General features: G+C 38.0%; 1 protein-coding gene and 1 long non-coding RNA gene across 4 annotated transcripts in view; one reads left to right on the plus strand and one right to left on the minus strand.

Moving 5' to 3' along the window:
- The window catches only part of LOC140711498 (uncharacterized), a 75377-nt gene that overhangs the window by 24006 nt on the left and 30671 nt on the right, over positions 1-20700 (minus strand). The gene's annotated exons all lie outside the window — the stretch shown is intronic.
- WDR41 (WD repeat domain 41) overlaps positions 8837-20700 on the plus strand; it is a 46985-nt gene continuing 35121 nt past the window's right edge. Inside the window, exons 1-3 of one of the 3 annotated variants that reach the window (XM_073014664.1) lie at positions 8837-9178; positions 10488-10702; positions 11338-11453. In XM_073014664.1, coding sequence (XP_072870765.1) covers positions 9136-9178; positions 10488-10702; positions 11338-11453 — 374 coding nt within the window. In that variant the 5' untranslated portion in view covers positions 8837-9135. The remainder of the gene's footprint in view (positions 9179-10487; positions 10703-11337; positions 11454-20700) is intronic. The other 2 variants (XM_073014663.1, XM_007976047.3) reach the window with 2 other exon arrangements.

Below are 20700 nucleotides of genomic sequence, written 5' to 3' on the forward strand. Positions count from 1 at the left end.
CCCTATCCCAGCCAGGCTGCTGCCTTGCAGTTCAATCTCACACTGCTGTGCTAGCAGTGAGCAAGGCTCTGTGGGCGTGGGGCCCACTGAGCCAGGAATGGGAGAGAATCTCCTTGTCTGCCAGTTGCTAAGACCTTGGGAAAAGTGCAGTATTTGGGCAGCAGTGTCCCGTTTTTCCAGGTACAGTCTATCATGACTTCCCTCGGCTAGGAAAGGGAAATCCCCCGACCCCTTGCACTTCCTGGGTGAGGCGATGTCTTGCCCTGCTTCGGCTTGCCCTACGTAGGCTGCACACACTGTCCAAGCAGTCCCAATGAGATGAACCAGGTACCTCATTTGGAAATGCAGAAATCACCTGTCTTCTGTGTCAATCACACTGGGAGCTGCAGACCAGAGCTGTTCCTATTCGGCCATCTTGCCACCTCCTGAAATATGTTTCTTGAGAGCAGGGACTACAAGGTTCAAATTTTAAAGATTTTAGTGTCTTTTTTGGTTTTTAATGTAATGTCTCACAGCACATTCTACTTTGTCTGCCCTTCCTTATACATATTAGAAGCAGCTTGTCTATCTACAAGAAATCCTGCTGGGATGTTCATTATGATTTGCTATCTGAACCTTAAGATTGCTTTTTAAGAACATTTTATACTATGAATTCAATTTGTAAATGGTTATGGGACTACTTAGGTTACCTATTTGAGCTTGAACAGATTTTGATAATTTGTGATATTTGAGAAATTGCTCCATTTCATCAGTTGTTAAATTTTTGTGTGTAGGGTTGTTTATAATACTCTCTTATAATCCTTTTAATGTCTGTGGGGCCTAAGTAATATCCCTGCTTTCATGCCTTATACTGCTAATTTTTATTTTATTTGTTTTTTTTCTTTGTCAGTCTTGCTAGAGGCTTATTAAGTTCATTGATCTTTTTAAACACCAGCTTTTGGTTTTATTGATTTTCTCCATTTAAGTTCACTGACTCTTGCCTTGTGAACCTCCATTTAAGTTCACTGACTCCATTCTGCTACTAGTTCATCCACTGAGTTTTAAATTTTGGTTATTCTATGTTAAATTTAAAATTTTCCATTTGGTTCTATTTTATATGTTCTATTTCTTTGCTGATACATTGTGTTTTAATGTTTGTTTCAAGAATGTTTATAATTGCCATGCAAGCATTTTTATAATATGTTTTAAAGTCTTCGTGAGGTAATTCCAACATCTGTAGTTTTGTCATTGGCAACTGTTGATTGTATTTTTCCATGTGAGCTGAGACTTTTGTGTTTCTCCATATGCCAAGTAATTTGGGCTTATACTCCTAGGCCTTTGGAATATGACACTATGAATCTTGGTTTTAAGTCCTATGGAGACTGTTGGTATTTTTCTTTTAACAAGCAATTAACCTGACTAGGTTAGGCACAAGTTTTAATTCACCTTCTGTGAGCTGTGGCTCCAATGTTTGTTCAGTTTTAATGCCTTTACAGTGTTATCTGTATTTGTCCCACCTAGTAATTAGTCTTGGACCTGGGCAGAATTCTATTAGCTCAGTTTTCAAAGTCTTTGGCACACTAATTAGGTTAAGAGCCTTGCATATGAAGATAAGGAAGGTGAGCCTAGATGTTCATATAACACTAATTGGGGTTGCTTTCCTGAACTCTTCTATTTCCACTCTCTCTCTGGTACTTTCTGTTTCTTTGGGGTTTCCCTTTTTGGAAACCACCCACTTTCATAATTGCTCCACCTCTGGTGCCAGTTAGTGGAAGGGTAGAAAGATGGGAAAAAGCAGGTCTGGGTTTGGATGCATGAGCTCCACTGAATGGAGAGGAAGTCTCCTTTCCCTTAGAGTTTTGGCTCCTGCAGTCTCCTGTTGGTAGCCACTGTAACAGCTGCCACCATTGCTGTGGGATATCTTGGAGTCTGAGGCATGAGAGAATGGACAAAAAGGACAGGAAAAGACCCAGAGGATTCCTGCATTCTCTCTAAGCTTTGGGAGTTCCTCTTCCTGCAGTTCCAGCCACAACTAGAAGCCACAACTAGAAGGTACACCTTTCTCTTTCTGTACCACAGTGCTCCTTTCCAGATTTGAGGTTGCATTGGATTCAGGCTGGGGAAGCTGCTGAAGAAAAAAAGAAATGCTGACTTGCTGGTAGTTTGAATTCTGGTATTCTTCCCCAATCCACCTTTTCCAGAGTCCTCAAAGAGTTACATCATCTATTTTGTTCAAAGTTTATAGTTTTGTTCAATTGGAGAGAAAGGGTGATGTGTATTTATCCTATCTCACTCAGAACTGGACTTTTATTAAATTTTCAGGGTTCTTTATATATTCTGGGGACAAGTCCTTTATCACCTACATAATTTGGAAATATTTTCCCTAGTCTATGGCTTATTTTTTATTCTCTTAACAGTATCTTTTAAAGAACAGAAGTGTTAATTTTGATGTAGTACAATTTATCAATTTTTAATTTTATGGATTGTGCTTTTGAGATCAAATCTTTAAAAAGTCACAAAGGTTTTTCCTTTTTTCCTTTTTTTTTTTTTTTTTTTTTTTTGACAGGGTCTCACTCTGTTACCCAGGCTGAAGTACAGTGGTATGAACATGGCTTACTGCAGACTCTAGCTCCTGAGCTTAAGTGATCCTCTTGCCTCAGCCTCCAAAGTAACTGGAACCACAGGCACCTGCTGCCACACTCGGTTAATTTTAAAACTTTTTGTAGATATGAGGTCTCGCTATGTTGCCCAGTCTGGTCTTGAACTGCTGGGCTCAAGCAATCCTCCCACCTCAGACTCCCAAAGTGCTGGGATTATAGGCTTGAGCCACCGTGACTGGCCTTTCCATGTTTTATTCTAGAAGTTTTATAGATTTAGGTTTTACATTTATGCCTATGATTAATCCTGTATTTTGCATATGGAATGAGACATAAATTGAAGTACATTTATTTGGATATGGATACCAAATTGTCTAGCACCATTAACAAAAAGACTTTTTCAAAAGTCTTTCTATACTGATTGCCTTTACACATTTGTAAAAAAAAATCAGTTGTCCATATATATATGTGGTTTTATTTTGGTACTCTATTCTGTCCCATTGGTCTATTTATCTCTTTTATTGTGGTAAAACATACTAATATGTCATTTTAACCATTTGTAATTGTACAATTCAGTGGCATTAAATACATTCACAATATTGTATAATCATCATCACTATCTATACACAAATTTTTTTCATCGGTCTCAACATAAACTCTGTACTCATTCAATAATAACTCCCTATTTCCCCCTCTCCCATCCCTGGTAACCTCTATTCTATTTTCTGTCTCTATGAATTTACCTATTCTAAGTATTTCATATTAGTGGAATCATACAATATTTATTCTTCTGTATTTGGTTTATTTCACTTAAAATGATGTTTTCAAGGTCCATCTATGCTGTAGAATATATTTAAAAATTAATTCCTTTATGCCTAAGTAATATTTCACTATATGCGTATGTTACATTTTATTTATCCATTCCTCTGTGGATGGACATTTGGGTTGTCTCCACCTTTTGGCTATTGTGAATGGTGCTGATGTCAACATTGGCCCAAATATCTGTTGAGTCCTTACTTTCATTTCTTGTAGATATATGCCTAGAGGTGGACTTGCTGGGTCATATGGTAGTTGTATGTTTAACTTTCGAGGGTCTGCTAAACGATTTTTCACAGTGGTTGCTCCATTTTACATTTCTATTAGCAATGCACAAGGACTCCAATTTCTCCATATCCCTATCAATACTTATTTTCCATCTGAAAACAATTATAGGCATCCTAGTATGTGTGAAATGGCATGCCACTGTGGTTTTGATTTGCATTTTTCTAATGACTAATGATGTTGAGCCTCTTCTCAGGTGCATAAGGGAATGGCCATTCATATACCTTCCTTGGAGAAATGTCTACTCAAGTCCTTTGCCCAGTTTTATTAGGGTTGTTTTTTTTTGTTGTTGTTGAGTTGTAGGAGATATTTATATATTATAGATATCACTTCCTTATCAGATGTATGATTTGCAAATATTTTCTCCAATTCTCTAGGTTTTCATTTTCTTGAGAGTATCCTTTGATGCATGAAAGTTCTTAATTTTGATGAAGTCAAATTGGTTTATTTTTTCTTTTGTTGCCTGTGCATTTGGTGTCACAGCCACTAAATTTTGCCAAATGTAATGTCATGAAGATTTTCCCCTCCAATTTTTTTTCTTCTAAGAGTTTTACAACCTAGCTTTTAAGTTTAGGTATTTGACTATCATAATACGTGTGTGTGGTAAAAGATAAGGATCCAAGTTCATTCTTTTATGTGTAGAGATCCAATTTTCCTAGTACCATTTGTTGAAAAGATTGTCCTTTCCCCATTGGGTGGTCTTAGTACACTTGTCAAAAAAATTGACCATATATGTGAGAGTTTTTCTCCAGGCTCTCTGTTCTATTCCATTGGTCTACATGTCTGTCCTTGTGTCAGTACTATTACCTTAACTTCGTAGTAAGTTCCACAGTTGGGAAGTGTGAGTCCTCCAACTTTATCTTTTTTTTCAAGATTATTTTGGCTATTTGGGACCCCTTGCAATTCCATATAAATTTGAGGATTGCTTTTCCATTTTTAGGAACAAGATTATTGAAATTTTGATGGAGATTGCATTGAATCTAGAGATTGTTTTGGGAAATACTGATATCTTAACAATGTTAAGTCTTTCTATCCAAGAGCTTGGATGTCTTTTTATTTATTTAGGTACTCTTTAATTTCTTTCAGCAATGTTATGTAGTTTTCAGTATAGAAGTCTTTTGCCTCCAGGGTTAGATTTATTCCTATGTATTTAATTATTTTAGATGCTATTGTAAATTGAATTGTTTTATTAGTTTCCTTTTGGATTGCTCATTGTTGGCAAGTAGGAACAACACTAATTTTTTTTGTATTAATCTAGTACCACTTAGCTGAATTTATTTACTATCTCTATGCCTTTTATGTAGATTCTTCAGGATTTTCTATATATAGGGTCATATCATCTGCAAATAGAGCTTTACCTCTTCCTTTCCAATGTGGATGCTTTTTACTTCTTTTTGTGTACTAGCTCTGGCAAGAACTTCCAATACAGTGTTGAAGAGTGTGGTCAAAGAGGACATCTTTATTTTGTTTCTGATCTTAGGGGAGAAGCTTTCAGTCTTTCACCATTGAATGTGATGTTAACCATGGGTTTTTCATAATTACTTTTTATTATATTGAGGAATTTCCCCTCTATTTCTGGTTTTCTGAGAGTTTTATTATAAAAGGGTGTTGGATTTTGTAAAATGCCTTTCTGCATCAATTGAGATGATCCTGTGGTTATCTTCGTTTGTTTTATTAATGTGATGTATTACATTGGTTGATTTTCTTATGTTGAATCACTCTTCCATTCCTGGAATAAATCTTATTTGGTCATAGTAAATAATACTTGTTAATATGCTGTTGGATTTAATGTGATAATATTATATCAAATATTTATTCATTTATAGTCATAAGGGACATTGGCCTGTAATTTTCTCTTCTTATGATGTTTTTATCTGGTTTTGGTGTCAGGGTAATGCTGGCTTTGTATAAGGAGTTAAAAAGTGTTTCCTCCTCTTCACTTTTTGGAAGAATTTGAGAAAGATTAATGTGAATTCTTCTTTAAATGTTTGGTAAATTCATCAGTAAAGCCATCTGGTCCAGGACTCCACTTTTTGGGGAGGTTTTTGAATACTGTTCCAATCTCTTTACTTATTATACGTCTGTTAATATTTTCCATTTATTTTTGAGTCAATTTAAATAACTTGTGTATTTCAAGGAATTTATTCATATCTTCTAGGTTATCTAATTTGTTTGGGTACAATTGTTCACAGTAGTCACATAGTCCCTTTTCTCTCTGTAAAGTTGGTAGTAATGTCGCCACTGTCATTTTCAATTTTAGTTATTTGCATTTTCTCTTTTTTCCTTTGTCAGTACAGCTAAAGGTTTTTAAATTTTGTTAATCTTTGCAAAATACCAACTTTTGGTTTCATTGATTTGCTCTGTTTTTTCTATTCTCTATCTTGTTTCTCTCTGCTCTAATTCTTATTATTTCCTTCCTCCTAATAGTTTTGGGTTTCATTTGCTCTTCTACTTCAAGTTCCTTATGACATAAAGTCAGGTTATTGATTTTAGATTTTCTTTTTTAATGTAGACATATATACCTATAAATTTCCCTTTACTGCTTTTACTGCATCCTATAAGTTTTGTCGTGTTGTGTTTTTGTCTCTAGGTATTTTATAATTTATTTTGTGCTGCTTTTGCGTGTGACTCATTGGTTGTTTGAGTGTTTTAATTTCAACATATTTGTGAATATTCCAGTTTTACTTCTGTCACTGATTCCTGTTGTGGTTAGAGAAGGTAATTCGTGTGATATCTATCTTTTAAAATCGATTGAGACTTATTTTGTGGCCTAACATATGATGTGGTCTAAGAGAATGTCCTACATGTACTTGAGATGAACGTTTATGCTGATATTGTTGGGTAGCATGTTCTTTATATGTGTTAGATGTAATTAGTTTATTGTGTTTGTTTATGTCCTCTATTTCTTTATCTTCTGTCTGGTTGTTCTATCTATTATTGAAAGTGGGCAAATGAAGTCTGCTACCATTGTTGTAGAACTATATCTCTCTTCAATTCTGTCAAGTTTTGCTTCATAAATTTTGAGGGTCTATTAGGTGTGTAAATATTTATAATTATTATATCTTTTTGCTATATTGACTATTTTATTAATATATAATATAATGTTTCTGTTTGTCTTTGGAAACTTTTTTGATTTAAAGTCTATTTTGTCAGATATTAGTACAGCTGCTCCAGTTCTCTTTTGGTTACTATTTGCATAGAATATCTTTTTCTGTTCTTTACCTTTTGATCTATTTGTGTCTGATCTAAAGTCAGTCTTTCATAGATAGCATATAGTTGGATTCTAGAGTTTGGGTTTTTTGTCAATATGCCTCTTCTTTGGACAGTTTAGTCTATTTATATTTAAAGTATTACTGATAAAGAGGAATTTCTATTTTGCTATTTGTTTTCTATATGCTTTATAGTTTTTTGTACCTCATTTCCTCTATTACTGCCATCTTTTGGGTTTAGCTTATTTTTTGTAGTAAATGTTTTGAGTCCCTGATCATTTCCATTTACGTATATTTTACAGGTATTTTTGTGTTTACCATGAGAATTACATTTAACATCCTAACGTTATAACAATCTCATTTTAATTTATACCAATGTAACTTCAATAGCATACAAAAACTCTGCTCCTATATTGCTCCACCCCCACCCTTTCTATTGATGCCACAAATTACATCTTTATACTTTGTGTGCCCAATAATATACTAATCTTGTAAAAAGTTCTTTCTTAGCTGTCCTAAGAGGAACAAAGGCAGGAAGTGTTCACCCCTGGACCAGTGCTTTAAAGGATCAGCAGAATGTTCCTTACATCAGAGTAATGTGGCAGTGGGCAAACCCTAAAGAGCATGAAGCAAACCCTAAAGAATGTGGATAATCAGAAGGATAAAATTTAGGCTATTTGAGCAACCACATTGTCTCATTTCAAGATATTCCTTCCAGAACTGAATTCCTGATGTCTCTGGGCTTTGTTTTACTAAAGAGAAGTCCCTCTTTCCCAGGGGATAGTCTCTGTTTTGGTCTGTCTTCAACTGTATGCAGACTGCAATTTGGGGCTAGCACACAGAAGGCAACATGCTCCTGATCCTTGGGAGTGTGTTCTTGCCGAGTGCACTCAAAGGAATACAAAGATGAATTATAGGAGATTCCAGTTCCAGAGGGACTGTAAGTTTGTGCAGCTGCTCACGACTAACCTACCTTAAAGTGGAATATATGGCTCTCTCTTATTGGTGACTGGGATATTCTGCCTTGTCCCTCTAGAGCAGCATTTTATGTGATTCCTTTCTGCTTCTCTAGTGCATCTGTGTCCAACACATGTTTGCTGAATTAATGCATTTGTTGGGACATCTGTAGGTTCCCTACAACAATTTACTGCTAGGAGGATTATTTGAACCTAACAAATACATATGCAAATATATATATTTACACTTTTGCAAACATGATTATGTGTAAGTAGTTCCTAGATCAGCGATTTTCAGACCTTGCTACTCCTCAGAATCACCCGAGGAACGTTCCCAAAACCCTGATTCCTACGTTCCAACCACAAAGATTATTTTAATGAGTCTGAGGTGGAAACCAGGAATCTACATTTTCAAAACCTACCCAGGTAATTCTGATATGCAGTCAGCATAGAGAACCACAGCCCTTTGACTACCTAAGAAAATTTAGTAGTCAAAAAAGGTATATGAACTGCCTTCCATTCTTGAGGGAGATTCTGTTAGTATAGCATACAGTCAAGAACACTACCAATGCAGTCACTTCCTAGCTGTTATCTTTAGACAAATTACCTAATCGTTCACAGCTTCAGTTTCTTCATGTGTAAAATAGAGGATATAGGTTTACCATGAGGATTTATGTAAAGCTTCAGCGCAGAAGCTGTACTATATAGCACACAGTAAATGTTGGCCAGATTTATTCGGCTGTACACATAAGCCACTGGATTTGTCTGGATGCAGAAGTCTACTGCGGTACACCTTCTTCAGCCAGCTTTTGGGAAAGGGGGGGAGGTTTCCTGGTACCCCAGGAAGTGGAGGATACTAAAGCCATGTCACAGGGAGGGGGGACTATTCTTGGTGCGCGCTTGCTCGCCGGCGTCTAGTTGCTGCTCCGCGCGTGTCCACCAGGGGCCGCTCGAGCTACCTAAGCTCCGTGGGCTACCCGGCGGCGCCCCCGCGCGTGCTCACTCGGAGCAGCGCGCGCCCCGCAATCGCCACAGCCGTCCCCGCCTCCGACCGCCGCTCCGAAGTGATTGCCCAAACCAAGCCTCTGTGGCTGGGTACGGAAGCGCTTTCGGGACAAAAATTCTCCCTCAACTGTGGTCTGCATTCCTTCGGCCGGTGGGCTGATCTGGGGCGGGAAGTATTAGCGTCTCAGTTGCGCTGCAGCCGGGGAGGAAGGAGGAGGCCGAGCCCGGGGTGGAGTTCTGGCAGACGGGCTAGACCGGGCGAGACGCCGCCGCTGCCCGGATGTTGCGATGGCTGATCGGGGGAGGCCGAGAACCGCAGGGACTGGCCGAGGTAAACCCCGGGCGGGCCTGCCCTGCGCCCTCCGAGCTTGCTGGAGGGGCGGCTTCGTTCCGGTTCGGCCTCCCTGGGTTCCGACCGCGGGGACCCGGGCGGAGGCGTGGCTGGGTGCTGAGTTAGTTCAGTTCGCAGTCCTCACGCCGGTGGGGGCGGAGGGCGCGCGAGCCGGGGCTCCTCGGACCGGACCCGGCGGGCCCCCAAACGCACCCTGGAGTTGCAGACCCCCGGCCCCGTTCCACGGCTAGCCGAATCGTGAGACCCTGGCTCAGGGTCTGCAGTCCTTTTGGGACCTGTGACAACTTAGGGCTTCTGTCTACCGAAACTATCTTCATTTCCACTTAAGAAGTATCCAATTTAGCTAGAAACGAACGAGTTGTGACCGCAGCTTTCCACTTTTGGTTTGAATTGGTGCCTCTTCCTGGGGTCAGCTGATCCTAGCTCAGGGAATATAAAATTAATTTACTTATCCAAGAACCAAAAAAGGATATAATTATTTTTAAAAAGTAATAATTTGCTTCAAGGTCAAGAACATGATTTTCTAATTAACTGCTGTTTTTGGTTTCATAGTCACACACTCTTCATGGGCCCTTATTTGAACAGACCGTGTGTAATGAGATTTACATTTGAAATGTGAATACAATAATTTTTGCAGTCTTGAAAATTTTGAGGTCCGGAATTTATTTCCTATGCCACACAAGAACAGAATTTGTGAATTCCATTTTATTTCTCATAGGAAGTATTTGTTTAGATTGTTAAAAGTAAGAAATTGGATTGTTGAGAGTAGGCAGTCTACTGTTTTAACTTCCTCATGTCTTTGCAGTTGACAGTATTGTCTTTTTTAAAAATTTCTTGTTTCATATTAATCCTAAATCCTTGAGATTGTGGAAGAATTGTGGATTACTAAATAGCCACATATTGTATATACGACATTTTGGATAATTCTGTTTTAACCTGGTTCTTTGGTGAATCGTGGAATTTGATTAACCAGTTCTCCCATTCCTGGCAAGTTTTCATTGGAGGGGAAGCAGTTTATACAGTTTTCAAATTTCTCACCACAACCTCTGCTAGAAGGAAGACAGAATAAATACAAAATTAATGCTTTGTGGTGATTTTTTTTTGGGAAGACATTTAGGCATGTTTTAAATTTATATATTTCTTCATATGAAGGTAAATTCAGTTGTATAACTGCTGTGAATTTGTACATTATCAGAACCTATGATTTTCCCTAATTTATGCAAGAACTTTGTATCCAGGCTTCTCGTTTAAGCAGTGGTTCTCGACTGGGGTGATTTTTGCCCCGCAGGAGACATTTGGCAATGTCTGGAGACGTTTTGGATTGTCATGCCTTGCAGAGCGGCAGTTCTACTGGCATCTAATGTGTATAGACCAGGAATGTTGCTAAATATCCTACAATGCACAGGACAGCGCTCAACAACAAAGAATTATCTGGGCCGGGAGCGGTGGCTCACTACTGTATTCCCAGCACTTTGGAAGGCGGAGGGGAGCGGATCACTTGAGGTCAGGAGTTCAAGACCAGCCTGGCCGACATGGCGAAACCCTGTCTCTACTAAAAATACAAAAATTAGCTGGGCGTGGTGGTGCGGAAAAAAAAAAAAAAATTATCTGGCCCAAAAATATCAGCATCAAGTTTGAGAAATCCAGAGTCGATTTCATGCCTTCCTTTATTCATTTAGCAAACACGTATTGAGTGCTTGTAATGGATGAGGCACTGTTTCACTATTTTATGTCTTTGATGTGCACTTTAGTTTCTGCCGCATTTTAACTGAGAAACACGCTTTCTGAAATGCTGAGTTGGATTGGCCCATTAATTTTTTTAAAGTGAGGTTTAATAGGATGCAATTTACATAAAATAAAATTCACGCTTTTGTAAATTTATTGTAATTTGAAAATACTGAAATTCATGATTCGAATTTGTGGTAGGAGAAGTGTTTTATGTGGAATTGGTAGTTATTTAGTTGATATAAGGAGAAATAATATTTAGTATTAGAACATGATATCTTAAAGCTTTTAAAAATTTTGTGTTCTCAGATGTATACCATGCAGTTGTATTCCAATATGGTCTTACAAATCATTTTATCTCTTTTTTTGTCTTTTGTTTTTTGCTTTTTTTTTTTTTTTTTTTCAAATACAAGAAATCTCCTTTACAGACAATAGGTGAAGAACAAACCCAGAATCCCTACACTGAACTGCTTGTACTAAAAGCTCATCATGATATTGTACGATTTCTGGTACAGTTAGATGACTACAGGTAAGAAACTATAGTGATCTAATTGACTATTGTGTGGGAAGAGGTTTTAGGGAATTTTATGTTAAACACCTTTAAAATTAATACATCTTTTCTAAAAATTTTAAAACTGATCATTAGTAACATCTAGTAGATATTAAAATTGGCCTCTGATGAAATACATATCTGGAGTCTTTTTTTGCCCAAAGTCACGGTGTCATGTCTGGTGATTTGAGAGTTAGTTTGTTTGCATTCTCAGAAATATTCTTAATAGTTTAAAAGAAGTGTATGACTTTAAAATTTGGGTGGGAGTTATAACAGTATATCAAGGAGAACCTGTATTTGAGAAACAAATATGATAAATGTTTAAGTATCAGGTACCTACCAGGAATGTTTTATTTTTAGTGGAAGGGAAGGATTTAATCCAGAGTTTTTGTTATTGGTGAAACCACTTGAAAATGTACATTATTCTGTACTTCCTTGCTAGCATGTATATAGTTGTGTTTAATATATTTGCGGCCGGGCGCGGTGGCTCACGCCTGTAATCCCAGCACTTTGGGAGGCCGAGGCGGGCGAATCACAAGGTCAGGAGATCGAGACCATGGTGAAACCTCGTCTCTTCTAAAAATAGAAAAAATTAGCCGGGTGCAGTGGCGGGCGCCTGTAGTCCCAGCTACTCGGGAGGCTGAGGCAGGAGAATGGCGTGAACCCGGGAGGCGGAGCTTGCAGTGAGCCGAGATTGCGCCACTGCACTCCAGCCTGGGCGACTGAGCGAGACTCTGTCTCAAAAAAAAAAAAAAAGAAAGAAAATCTGATAATTTCTTATAATCACTAATACTTGGATGTTAAGGAATCCTAAAGTTATTTTGTCTAGGAAAGTTAAATAATAAATACACAGAATGTGATCAGGTTGTGGACTTTAAATGTTTCTGTAAATTGTTAAGAGTCCATGTTCATTGTTGTCTTTCCTCTGTAAAATATCCTCTTGGCTATTCCTATCCCATAGTGAGAAGATGACTCTGTAGAAGAAGCCAGCCTATAGAATAATGGTTAGTGTACAAACGCTGACATATATTTGGTTCTGTTTTCCCCACGGTGGTGCTCACATGTGCTTTAGCTGTTTAATGATAGAGTAAATATTCTGTAAAGAGTAAAAAGCCATATGTGAGTATGTTAGTTATCTATTGCTCTATCAGCTATCACGCCAAACTTACTGGCTTAACACAACCCCATCTATTTAGCTCATTATTCTGCAGGATGGCAATTCGGGCTAGGCTCAGCTGGGTGAGTCTGTCTTTGCACCAGGAACAGCTGATCTGGGCTAGGTTCACTTATGCCTCTGTCAGTTGGTAGATTGGCAGGGGCTGGCTGGTTCATTTCAGCTGAAGGTCTTAGCTGAAATGACTGTGGTCTCCCTCCATGTGGTTTCTCAGGTGCTTGTTCACATAATGATCATGGAGTTCTAATAGCAGCAGAAGGGCAAGCCCCAAAGTAAGACGCTTTTCAAGTCCCAGCTTGCATCATGTTTGCTGCTGTTTCATCAGCCAAAGCAAGTTAGGAGCTGGCACAAATTCAGTGAGTGGGTAAATAAACTTGACCTCTCACAGTAGAAGTAACTAAGTCCTATTGCTAATGGTGGTGGGAATGTTGGGCGGGGGAATAATTTGTGGCCAGTTTCTGATCTACCACAGTGAATCTAAGATAGACGAAGAAGCCTGCTTTTTGGCTTTTGTAATGCAATGATGATACGACTTCATGATTCACATTTAATTCTTTGAAAAGTCATTATCAAATTTACATATCAAGTATGAAGTTTTTCAGTCATTTGCTGACCTGTAGAACTTTCAGTCTGTATGTTGTTTTTAAAAATTTAATTCTGTAGTGTACTAAAAAAAAAAAAAGTCATTCTTGGTAAGGACACAGGAAAATCTACAAAGTATAAACATATTATGAACAGAATTAAGAACTGAATGTTTTTACTCTTAATAGTTTAGAATTATCTTTACCACTGCATATGTATATTATGCATTGTCAAATTAGAGAAATACTTTTCCAGTTTTTAAATTTTATATTGTTACACTTTTTTTGTTTCTTAGTTTTTGAAGGCATTACACTCTTTTTTTTTTGGTCAGCTGTTATAATCCAGGTTTCACGCTTCAAGTCTTTAGATAATATCATCTTATTGAAAATTTTGCAGAAGGATTTTCTTGTTTTCTTGGTGGCTCAGCTAAAATCAGTGAGTGGAAAATTTTCTCAGATTGGTTTTTGAAGATACCCAATAAATCCTGTATAACCTAAAGACAGCTGCCTTTTCTTTTTTTCTTTAGTATTTTTTGAACATGAAGTGAGGGTCATATTGATTGGGAGATCACTAAAGAAGGCTAAGCCTCAGCAACAGTCTTCCAAAAAATGGACTGTGCTAAAATTGCATGTAATACTCTAGCATTTGACACATTAAACTAAACTGAGTTCATAACACATTTTAAGAAGAGTTTTCTCTGTTGCTCATTTGACCATTCCTTGCTCCTTCAGGAAACAGACAAGGTTATGTAGGATGGTGATCATGACTGGAAAAGAATCAGATGACCCATGAAGTGCCAGACTGGAGAACAAAATGTGCCTCTAGGATGGTTGGTGAAGCTGTACATTCACAAGAAAGTAAATAAACTCAGTATAGCTTGATCCACTAAAAGTGAACAATATGCTCATTTTTAAGGAAATATTCTCAAACTGAACATATTCTTTCTTATACACTAACCTTCAGAGAATAGAAATCAGTATAGTTCAGATTCTAGGATCTGGGTCCCCTGGGAAACAGTCAGTATAGTTTAGATCCTTCTAGTACCTGGGTTCCCTGGGAAGGAGACACTAAAACGGGGTTAAACATGCAATAGGTTTATTAGAGAGAAAGCCAATGAAAGGAGAAGGGAGGAAGCAGAATTGGGCAAGGGGAGCTGTCTCAGACTCTGATGCAGATGTGACAAAGTCTCTGCCAGCCCAATGGAGACCGCTGGAGGAAAGTTTGCTTTTTAGAGTTCTCTGCTGGATGTAAGTAACTAGGGCTTTGTACTTCTGCCTTGCTTGGTTATTTGCCGAGGGTCCTTCATGAAGAACATGCACGTGGCTTCTATCTTGCTTAAATCCCAGCGACTAGGAGCCAACTGAGCTAGTATAACTTTGGCTTGAAAGCAGAAATGGATCCTGAAGTCAACAGCTGGAGGCAGTCAGATAACTAGATTCCTCACAGCTGGGCAGTGAGTCCTCTCTTGAAAGGGGATTTGGGAGGCAGGTGTTGGTGTTTGCTGCGCTTCCATAGTTGCAAGGTGGTCTATTTTATTTTTAAGTTGCATGAACATGCTCATTGGCTATGTCTTTGGGCAGCTTTTTCAGAAACTGTAATTATGCCATTGGTTAACATTTGATGGCTTGAAAAAGTTAATACTATTTTTAGAGCTATTAACGTACTTATGCCTGGAAAAGAGGGTATAAGCAGAATCCTTTTTATCACAAATTCCGACAGCTACAATATTAATAACAGACTCCATATCTGGCAGTTTTTTTTAAAGCACTTACATCCAGTGTGACATTGACTTTAGACAACTTTATTATAGTAAATTTTACTGAAATCTGTTAACCAAATAACTTTTCTATTTCTAAAACCCGTAATCTGCCATGTGTGGTGAACGTGTTGATTGAATTTCTGTTGTTTTGGATCGTGCCCTGAATCAAGTTAGGGAATTACAGCAGTATCATCACACAGATGCATGTGCCACCCTTGCTACTTTTCTCCTTGTTTCTAATAATTTTGTCCTTTCGGCTTGTGTTTTGGAGCTGTAGCTGAATTTTGTTTAGTTGGATAAGATGGTGTAGGGTTTGGGAGGATGACAGGAGTGAGTGAAAAGGTAATTGCTGCTTCATGCAGTAGCATAGAATCAAATGTTGGGATAAGGACAGCAAGTGTCTAACAGTATTTCAGTTTCAAATTCGTCACCTTAGTAAAACTCTATAATTTCTAGATAAAATCAGTCTCTCTCAACTACAAAATACCCTTACTAGGCATTTGAAAATTATTTTCTTGATATAAAGATCTACATCTTTAGAATGTAGCTTAAAAAATCCATCTGGGGGCCAGGCGTGGTGGCTCAAGCCTGTAATCCCAGCACTTTGGGAGGCCAAGAGGGGCAGATCACAAGGTCAGGAGATCGAGACCATCCTGGCTAACACGGTGAAACCCCATCTCTACTAAAAAATACAAAAAACTAGCCGGGCAAGGTGGTGAGTGCCTGTAGTCCCAGCTGCTCAGGAGACTGAGGCAGGAGAATGACGTGAACCCGAAAGGCGGAGCTTGCAGTGAGCCGAGATCCGGCCACTGCACTCCAGTTTGGGCAACAGAGCGAGACTCCATCTCAAAAAAAAAAAAAAAATTCCATCTGGCAACTTGAGCATGGATACGGGAAATAACTGCAATGAATTGCAACATATCACATATGTTTAAATCAATGTGTTCATAATGATACTTCACAAAGAGAACTCACCTTTGGAGAATGCTGGGGAGCTAACTCATTATTTTGAAAATTGGTAAATAAAGGGGCAGAGTCAAGATCTATACTGCCTTTCTTATATAAACTGTGTCTTGGGATCAGTAATAATTGAGAAGAAATTTCTCTTTATAGAAGAATTCAGGCTAGGAAGAATGATAGAATATTGTAATTTTGCAACCTCTAATGTGTAGGGGAGGAAAACACTTTTCTTTTACCTATCTTAGATTCATTGACCAGGACTCTACAACATAGACATACAAAAGACAGGTTAATGAGAGAAAAAGTATATCGATGCATACATTGTGTACACACACAAACGCACGAGTACTCAAGTTTAACTCATGGGGTGGTTAAAACTTGGGCTTAGGCTGAGCATGATGACTCAGCCCTGTAATCCTAACACTTTGAGAGGCCGAGGTGGAAGGATTCCTTGAGCTCAGGAGTTTGAGGCTAGCCTAGGCAACATGGCAAAACCATATTTCTATTAAGAAATACAAAAATTAGCTGGGTGTGCTGGTGCACACCTGTGGTCCCAGCTACTTGGGAGGCTGAGGTAGGAGGATCACTTTAGCTCAGGAGGTTGAGGCTGCAGTGAGCTGTGATTGGGGCCACTGACTGTAGCCTGAATGACCAAGTAAGACCGTGTCTCAAAAAAGAAAAATAAAACTTCGGCTTATATAGTATCTTAGCAGAACAAGAAATTTGTTGAGTGACAAGACAAAGGAAATGGACTTTGAGTTTCTTGGGGTGGCAAATTGTGAGAAGGTAAATATGTGATGGAAACTGATGGTAGAGAAGGGCTCATTAATGAGGTTGGTTTGTGTAAACTGTTGGTGTCATCTAATCTGTGATAAAGGTTTTTATCCCCCTGCTGGTATGGGAAGTGGGGTAGAGGTTTGGGGGGGCACTTTGACAAGGGTGATTTGTGGTTTTTTTCCCCCAGGTAGATGTGGGGAGGACAGAGCTCATTCTGTGCCTGCATTTTCTCAGTTGCCTTAAGCCAAAAATAATAATGTCAGACTGGCATAGTTTGGGGTTACATGCTCTGAACCCCTTCAAATGAAGTAATGAATTTAAGCAGTGATTATTGATGGCCTAAATCATAACATATACACATATACACACAAGACAGCCAGAAATTATATTTCCTGATAGAGTATACAATCTGCCTCTGGGGTACTCTTACCAAAAAGTCAGATTTGGATCTATTTAGTCTCTAGATTTAACTATCAATTAACAAAAAATACAGAGGACAGAGATGCATGTTGGATAACAACACGGGAAAAGTAGCCAGCAAAATCCAGACTGTGAGAACTCCACAAGACAGGTGACTTTTTTTTCAACAAATAAATTGCAAGGAAAAATAGATGGAGAAAAAAAATCATTAGAATAAAAGAGATATTAGAGATACATCAACCAAGTATACTATATAAGCCTTATTTGGATCCTGCTTCTAAGTGTTTAGAAAAATGTGATCAGGTAAATTTGATCCTTGACTGGGTATTTGGTGACATTAAGGAAGTAAATGTCAAGTAAGGAAGTAAATGTTAACTTAGGTGTCATGTAAAAGAGTCCTTAGAGATGCATTCTGAAATACAAAATGAAATACAGTGACTAGGATTTGCTTCAAAATAATTTACAGAGGGATTGGATTGGGTACAGATAAGACACTATTGGCCATAAGTTGATAATTACTAGAGACAGGCAGTGAGTACATGTGGCTTTTTATTATGCTCTTCTCTCCACTTTTGTATATATTTAAATTCTCCATAATGAAAAGTTAAAGATCTATATTTGAAATAGAGGAAATAAAAATGTCAATTTAAAAGGTATTTATGCCTCTGTATGAAATAAAATGTTTTCTTAGATATTACTAGTGTTTTGAGTGTTCAATGGAGAACCACCCTTGTTTCTCTTTGAGAACAGAATTTATTGAGGATAGATGCAGGAATCATACAGATGAACATGAACATATCAGCTTCATAAAGTAATAACCGATACAAAGCTGGATTACAGGATATGGCTCTTTGTTGTTGTTTTTTTTTTTTTGAGACGGAGTCCCGTCCTGTTGCCCAGGCTGGAGTGCAGTAGTGTGATCTCCGCTCACTGCAACCACTACTTCCCAGGTTCAAGCGATTCTTCTGCCTCAGCCTCCCTAGTAGCTGGGACTGCAGGTGTGTGCCACCACACTGAGCTAATTTTTGTATTTTTAATAGAGATGGGGTTTCACCATATTGGCCAAGCTGGTCTCGAACTCCTGACCTCGTGGTTTGCCTGCCTTGGCCTCCCAAAGTGCTGGGATTACAGGCGTGAGCCACCATGCCTGGCCAGGATGTAGCTTTAATATGCACCCACAGTGGGTTTCCTTACACTTCAACCTGAGTCAGGTAGACTTTTTTAATGAATCCCTGGGGCAACTGAACAGTTGCTGGCCTCCCATTCAGATACAGGCTTACCTCAAAAATAAGAGCAGACTAGTATGTTCTCTGTGAACAGATGAATCTTCAGAAAACCCACAAGGGGCCGGGCGCGATGGCTCATGCCTGAACTTTGTGGGGCCAAGGCGGGCGGATCATAAGGTAAGGAGTTTGAGGACCAGCCTGCCCAACATTGTGAAACTCCATCTCTACTAAAAAAAAAAAAATTAGCCATGTGTGGTGGCAGGTGCCGGTAATCCCAGCTACTTGGGAGGCTGAGGCAGGAGAATCGTTAGAACCTGAGAGGTAGAAGTTGCAGTGAGCTGAGATCGTGCCATTGCACTACAGCCTGGGCAACAGGTCAAGACTTCGTCTCCAAAAACAAAAAAAACTCAGAAAACCCACAAGGGTCTGAACTGAGCATGCCTAATTCATTGTCTCAAGCAAGTGGGGCAGAGAGAGACCAAGAATGTTTCTCTAATAATAGGAGTCCTCCATGGAAACTTGAGTGCAGAGGAATGGAGGTTCACCTAACAGAAGTCACAGAGATTTTTTTGGTATTCTAATACTGTAATCTTGATGTGTAGTTTAGCTTTCTATTTGTGATTTGGGGAGGGAAGAACTTACCAAATGTTTTACCTTTGCAAATAACCATGGGAACTATGAAATCTTTATTTGTGAGCTAAAAGACCTTAGACTTTTAGATGTTAGAGTTGTATTAATATAATACATTGTTTTTTAAGGAAAAGAAATTAATGTTGAAGTAGATCTAATTAAGGAATTAGTTGTGTCAGCATCTATGCCTCCTGAAAATGCTTTGAAATTTCCTTCAGCTTCTTTACAAGTCTCTCTCTGGATGCTTCTCTAATTTTCTTCAAGTAGTTTTAGCATACAAACATATACTTTAAATGAAAATTGTGCTATTTTTTAGTTTTGTCTCATTTCTAGCATTGTAGCAGCATTTTTTCAGTGTTATTTTATTGTAAATAAATGTAATAATGACTTCAGGCAATGATTATTGATGGGTGTTAACATCACATCATGTTTCCTAATGGAGTATACAACTTTATTTTTTACAAATCTTTATTAAGCTTTGCTGTCGTTTCAGCCACTGTTGGAAGGAACGAGAGAACACTTTCTCAGAGATGTTCAAAGAGAAGGTGTTTAGAGGGAATTATTTTTATGCATTAAGATGGTTGTAAGTGAGAGTTCTCTAAGGACTCATGATCTAGACCCTATAGCATCACTTAGTAATGTTGGACTGTGAGTTCTTGAAGGGCAAGAACAATCTCTTGATCTTTATTCTCAGAGTTAAGCATCTATATAGTTAGTGCTTAGTAAGTATTTCTTGAATGACTGAGTAACTTATGGGCTATCATAATAAATTTAGTTCTCATAATTAGGGGATGAGAGGATGGAACATTCTAGAAGGTCTGCCATAGGTCTTTGTTAAACCATGTTTCACCTTGTTGAACTTGTTTTTCATGAATATAATTTTTGCTTAGTCATTTAATTTTGTAGTCTCAAGGAGTATTTTTAAAGACTTGGGTTTTTTTTTTTTTTTGAGATGGAGTCTTGCTCTGTTGCCCAGGCTGGAGTGCAGTGGCGTGATCTTGGACTTGGTTTTAAGTTAAAAAAAAAAAAAAAAAATGAAGTATATGGATAAGAATTGGACAGGAATATGAAAAAATACAGAAATGTACTTTTGTGTGGCAGGTTTCTGGGTTTTAAATTTTTTAAATTTCTATTTTTTGTGGTAGTATATTTACATTAATTATGATAAAAGGAAAATATGGGGTTACATTACTGTCATTAATGAATCTATTTCACAGAGCCCTTGAACACTTAAATGTTTGCTTATGCATTCATTTATTCATTCAACAAGCATTTCTTTAGCACTTAAAACCTGCCAGAGGTAATCAGAGATTCATTAGACTGGCAAATGCCATGTTATAAAGATAAAGATCAATAAATATGGTAATTCTTATAGTTCATGATTCTAATAAGCATATTTTTTTCTATTTTAACATCTCTAAAATTTGGACACATCATATAATTGTGTCTTTCAATTGTAATTGGCAGTATGTTTTCCTTAATGATAAATAAAATAAGAGTGTCTTACAATTGATGTCTTAGATTTGATGAAATATGGTATATTTCTAAACATTCATTAAGTTTTAAGATCTCAAAGCAAGAACCACATGTCAGGTGTCTTGACATTTCCCTAACTCCTAGCACGGAATCACACTAAATACATTTTTTGCTGATCGGTAAAGAAACGTTTCTGTCAAAATCTTATTTTTAGGCTTAAGT

Source organism: Chlorocebus sabaeus, chromosome 4, assembly GCF_047675955.1.
Source record: "Chlorocebus sabaeus isolate Y175 chromosome 4, mChlSab1.0.hap1, whole genome shotgun sequence".
Classification (NCBI taxonomy): Eukaryota; Metazoa; Chordata; class Mammalia; order Primates; family Cercopithecidae; genus Chlorocebus; species Chlorocebus sabaeus.